Source organism: Lycium ferocissimum, chromosome 11, assembly GCF_029784015.1.
Source record: "Lycium ferocissimum isolate CSIRO_LF1 chromosome 11, AGI_CSIRO_Lferr_CH_V1, whole genome shotgun sequence".
In the NCBI taxonomy this organism is placed as follows: Eukaryota; Viridiplantae; Streptophyta; class Magnoliopsida; order Solanales; family Solanaceae; genus Lycium; species Lycium ferocissimum.
This window is the reverse complement of record NC_081352.1, coordinates 59923649-59929803: the sequence shown is the minus strand read 5'-3', so window position 1 is coordinate 59929803 and position 6155 is coordinate 59923649. Positions and strand designations below refer to the sequence as shown.

Here is a 6155-nt window from a genome sequence, read left to right as displayed (position 1 = left end):
TGATTAATTTCCTGATTGCACAATTATAATATATTTAATATAATCCAACCCATTTTAACCCCCCAAACTCGTTTCAAAATTCCCAAACCCATATCAGACACCCAAATCCCAATACAAGAAAACCAAACGACACCACAAACAAGAAATCCTTCAATATTGGTCCTAAATCATATATTTTTTTAGTTTACCTACTCAATATTATCGGATTTCATAGAGTTTTTTTGTTTATCTTGATCTTAAAAACCTATAATCGAAGAGTTGGTGATTTTTCGAACTTGGACGATTGAAAGTTGGCATTTTTGTTGACGTTTGGAGGACAATCTTAAAGGTTACACCAATTCATCATCTCTATTACTAAAAGGTTAGCCCCCTGTCTCATTTTGTTTCTGTGTTGTGCGATTAGAACTAGGGTTTTATTGCGTCTTTAATTTTTTTGCAAATTTACAGTGTTAGCCATTAGGTAAATGCTTGAATATGTAAAAATCAATTGTTGTGGCATGTGTTGCTGTCGATTTGGTCGTTGTCAAGTGTTTGACTTTATATATGAAATTGAAGTATTTCTATTGTTTTTAGGTCTAAATATGTCTTATGAACTTATTACTTTGCGATTTTACCATGGTGGGAATTTAACGACTGGCAAAAATCCCTATGTTGGTGGACAAGTAACTGAATTTACACGTATGGATTTAGATAAGTTTTCTTACTTTGAATTGCTTGATTGTGTGAAAAAAATAGGGTATGACCCTGGTAAATGCACCATTTATCTTAAATTTGTTGGTAGTGTGGCATTGGTAGAAATCAAATCTGATAGGGATACAATCCGAATTGCTGCATGTTTGGGGGATGGGGATATTTTGGAGGCTTTTGTGTGTCACATGGTTGAAGAACCCCTAGTGGTCCTACCCTCATTAGAATATATAACCTATGTGGAAGGGGAAAATGATGTTTCTTTTGATAAAGTGACTGCTGAAGACATTGGGGGTAATGGTGTACATAATGCATCTTTTGATGCTGATTTAGAGCCATTCAATGAACCTCTCCAACTCAAAATACTGCCCCTCTCCAACCTAGCCCTCCAACTTCTGTCGCTTGTAATCCTCCAATTGTTGACAATACTGAATCAAATCTTGCTCCGAATACTACTGCTGCTGCATCAAATCCTGCCCCTAATACTACTACTGAATCAAATCCTGTCCCGAACACTACTGCTGCTGCATCAAATCCTGCCCCTACTACTACTAATGAATCTAATCCTACCCTTCATACCACTACTGAATCAAATCATGCCCCTCATACTACTGCTGAATCAAATCATACCCCTCATACTACTGCTAAATCTTCACAAACTAGGGTTGTCCCTAATTTTTTGAAACTGGTAGTAATTTAGATTCAAACCTAGATGGATTATTTGATGAAGGAGAAGTACATAGTGAGAGTGATATAGATGAGGAGCTTAGGGGTTTTAGGGAGGAAAAGAGAGGTAGAAAAACAAAAAGAAGGAAGTGGGGTGAAAGAGCTCCTATCCCTAAACATGTTAAGTTAGGTTTAGGACTAAAAGGGCCAAATGTGGGGTATGATGAATCAGAAGGCGGTAATAGAGACACCATGGAAGGTAAGTTGGCTGGTGATGAGCCTTATTACCCTCGGATAAGCCGCGCTTGAGACCGATCCAGATGACATATCTGTTGATGATGAAGGAGTAGTTCTGTAACACCCCAAAAGTTTTTTTTTAGCAAATACTTGAATTTTTGATTTATCATATCTTGATAGTAAGGGTATATTTTACTTCGCACTTCCTGAATGTGAATTTGACGATATTTGAAACGTATTTGAAGTGTTATGGTGTAGTTATATAAACTACTCCTACTATGATTATTTTAGTAAATTTATTAAATGGATTAGATATTTATAAAAGTGGGCAGCCCTTCTTATTTTATTTTATTATTTTTCATCCTTATCTTACTAAGTAACATATATACCCTTTTGGCTCTTATCCTCTCCACCACCCCTCCAATTTCATTTTCTCCAAGGAAACAAGACACCAAAACCTCTCTCCTCTCATAATATTCATCCTCTAAATCAATCATCAAGACTTGCTTTGGTTGAGCCCCAAGCAACTCCACACGATTGAGGTAAGTTACAAACCCGCTTTTGATCGGATCGTCGTTAGTGTTTTCAGCATAATTCTTTGTATAAAGCTTAGTCTTAAGTGATTCAAGATGTTCTAGAAAGCTATTTCATAGCCCTACAACTTTCATTCAGGCTCCAAAATCCAGTTTTACTTGTATTTACTCGAAAAGGGGTGATGAAGTACAAGGCAGGTGCTGCCCAGATTTCTGTTTTGCAAACCCTACATGTACTGCTGTTCGTATTTTGAGCATATCTTTTTGTACAAAACTGCTATAGGAGTGATTCGAATTTCTCTTAAACCCCAAGACATATATCTACAACTTTTATTAAGGCCACAAAGTCTATTTTTGCCGTTTACCCCTTTGAAACTGAGCGACAGTACAAGACAATAGTACTGTCCAGAATTCCTATTTTGATAGTTTAGGCTAATTTTCACTGATTTCATGTATAGTTTCGACGTGCTGAAACTATTGAACTTAAGTAGATATTTGATTGTGTATTTAAGGTATATATGCTCTCGTACAAGCTAAGAGGAATTGTTTGACGAAGTGGACTTTGGTTGGTCATGGCGTAGACGATTTGAACTCCTCGAGTTGTGGTAGAACTTGTTGTGTGGTAAAACGCCAAGGTTTGTGTATAAACTTGAACTTGGAATATCTTTATTTTCTGGAATTTTTGAAGTATCTTGATGGGTTGTTTCCTTACTCTTCATCTTATATCATTGTACAGTTATTATCTCAAGTATTGCAAAACTTTCGCTAAATCGCCCACTTTCACGAATTGCTTGATCATTTTGCATTCTTGTTGGGACTTTGTCTTCTTGTTGTGGTGACTTTGTCATCGATATCGGCATGCCTCTCGATTTGGATCTTGCCCACCTTGACTTTGAATTTACATTTCGTCTTAATGATGGATTTTCATCCATTTTCGAGTACGAGTGGAAAGCCACTTTCAACATGGCTCTTGATTCTTTTGACTATTGGGTGACGGCCCTTCTTGATTTAGGGCTTCGGTCCATCTTGATAGTGATTGTGCTTGGTGTGATGGCATGACGTACATATTGGGCGAAATTGGTTATTTGACAAACCCTCTTGAATTGAATTATATGCTTTCTTGACACTTGAGCCTTCGAATATTGATATCGATATTTTGAAACTCTTCAAGGTTTGGTATTTGATACTTTCGATATACTTAGTTACTTGATTTATTTTTATCTCATTGAGCTACCTACGACGGATAAGGGAATTGGAGAATCTAATGGCTCCAAGCCCAAAGTTTATACACCACTAAGCTTTATACTTAGCGATAGTTGTTTTCTATCGTAGGTAATGTACGGGAAAAGATTTGAAGATGGCCATTTGGAGTAGAATTTTTGGGAGCCTTAGTGAAGATCACATTTGCATATGCATCTAGGTCTTGTTAAATTTTGTACATGATCCATATGTAGCACTTATGTATGAAATTTTGGAAGCTTGTTGGACACAAGACCATATGCTTGTAACTTGAACTTGGTGACTTGTTTTGCTATTTTAGGGTGTGCTTTTAACCCAAGTCATGCCACGTACTGGGTTTACATTTTGCCTTGTAATTATGTACGAAGGAAGATACTAGTTTCTGTGATAATCGCAAGTTTGACTTTCGTGTATCTTATGGACCCGCAGTGGTGTTGATTTGAAAAAATAATTTCAAAACGAAGTTTCCTAAATGTGTTGACTATTTGAGAAAGGCATTACCATTTTAAATTGATACTCTGATATTGTATTTTATCTAAGAAATTTTCGAAGGGTATAATGGAAAAAAAAATGTCGCACTTTCAACCCTTTTTCGCATGGGCCTATTTCCGCTATTAAATATTTTGGTGAATATCTTTTGGCATAAATTTTTTCTAAACGTTGTAAGTATTAAATTAGCTTTTGTTTCGTAAGTGGTATCCTCCCTAAGGGGATGCTACAAGTTCAACAGAGAGTAAAAGCAAAAAGAAGGAAGGTGACAAACAGAGTTGTGTTTGATAAAACCTCCAAGAAAAAAGTCTGGGAAACAGGCCTCCAATTTGAAAATGTTAATGAATTTAGAATTGCAGTTACCAAGTATGCAGTCCATAAGCATGTTGCCATTAAAAAACACGTTAATAAACCTACAAGGGTAAGGGTTAGGTATGTAAAGGGTTGTCCTTGGCTTTTATTTGCTAGTCTTGACTCTAGGACTAACAACTTTGTGGTGAAGAACTATAATCCAATTCACAAATGTAACCCTACCAATAGGAACAAGCTTTGCAATACCAAATTCTTATCCAGTCACTATAATGAGAGAATAAAAGAACAACCAAACATTAGGATTTTTGAGTTTCAGCAGCTTATTAAGAAGGAGTTGGATCTTTTTGTTGGTAGAACTGTGTGTAGAAGAGCAAGAAACATGGTTTTAACTGAGTTAATGGGTGACCAAGTTTTGGAGTTTGGGAGAATTTTAGATTATAAGGATGAGTTGTTAAGATCAAATCAGGTAGTACATGTGTAGTCAGGCTTAGTGATGAGACATTTGAAGGGGGAAAAATGTTTAGAGGATTCTACATATGTTTTGATGCAATGAAAAAGTCATACTTAGCTGGTTGTAGGAAGTGCATTGGTTTAGATGGTTGCTTTTTAAAGGGAATCTCAAAAGGTCAGTTACTTGTTGCCGTTTGTAAAGATGAAAACAATCAGATGATGCCACTGGCCTGGTCAGTAGTTGAGGTTGAGAACAAGCACAATTGGACTTGGTTTATTAGAATTTTAAAGGAAGATCTTCAACTGGGAGGTGGGACAGACATTGTTGTTATAAAAAATATGCAAAAGGTAAGATTTAAGTGTTGAATTCACTCCATTTCATAACTGTTTTTACTAATGTTCTTTTACTTTACTAACTGCATGTGTTTTATTTCTCACAGGGTCTTGAAAGTGCCATAAAAGAGCAGCTGCCCAATGTTGAACATAGAATGTGTGCTAGGCATGTTTTTGCTAATTGGTCCCAAAAACACAGAGGCCTTGAGAGGAAGAATTGCTTCTGGAGGTGTGCAAAGGAACTTTTGAGTCTCAGCTGAATGACAACTTAGACTATATGAAACTGTTGGGAGAAGAATGTCTTGATAAGTTGATGTACTACAACCCTGAAAGGTGGAGCAAGGTTTACATGAAATGTACCACAAAGTGTGACATTATAGACAATAACATGGCTGAATGTTTCAACTCTTAGATACTAGCTGCAAGGCACAAGACTATAATAATTATGCTTGAAGAAATAAGAGTGAAAATGATGAAGAGAGTAGGACAGATGAGGAAGTTTTGTGACAGTTGGATACATGACTTTTCTCCAATGGCATTGAAAGTTCTGACAGATCACACTGCAAGGTCTATGAAGTGCAGTATTGAGTGGAATTCTGATACAGGGTATGAGATTCTTGAAGGTCAATTCAGACATGTGGTGGATCTGCCTAGACAAACTTGTTCTTGTAGAGCATGGATGTTGAAAGGCATCCCATGTCCTCATGCAATTGCTGCTTTTCACCACAAGAAGTTGAACCCAATGGATTACATTTCTCAGTGGTATTCTAGAGATACCTATATGAAGATATATAGCCATTTTATTCAACCAGTTTTGAACTTGAAGATATGGCCACCATCTACAAATCCTACTGTTATACCACCTAAAGTGAGGAACATGCATGTTCCAGGCAGACCTAAGATCACAGGAGGAAGGAAGCAAATGAACCTATAAAAAAAAAAAAAAAAAAAACTCTCCAAAAGGGGGGTTGAAATGACATGCAGCAAGTGTCATACCCCAGGTCACAATAAAAGGAGATGTCTTAGAGAGCCTACAACTGCTGGCCCAAGTGCAAGTGCTTCTGCTGGCCCAAGTTCAACTTCTAGCCCAAGAAAGGTAGCTGCTCTAATTGTTAGAGGAAGGGGTAGGCCAAAGGGATCAACTGAAAAGGTAATATAATTTCACCTATTTCATGTATAGTTTGGTTGCTGAATTAGTTGCTAATATTT

General features: G+C 36.8%; 1 protein-coding gene across 1 annotated transcript; it reads left to right on the top strand.

Moving 5' to 3' along the window:
- The first annotated feature begins 5391 nt into the window (after window positions 1-5391).
- LOC132038542 (uncharacterized) lies at window positions 5392-5880 on the top strand. The gene has a single exon (XM_059429195.1). It carries the CDS (start codon window positions 5392-5394, stop codon window positions 5878-5880), a length of 489 nt encoding a protein of 162 aa, XP_059285178.1.
- Window positions 5881-6155: the final 275 nt, after the last annotated feature.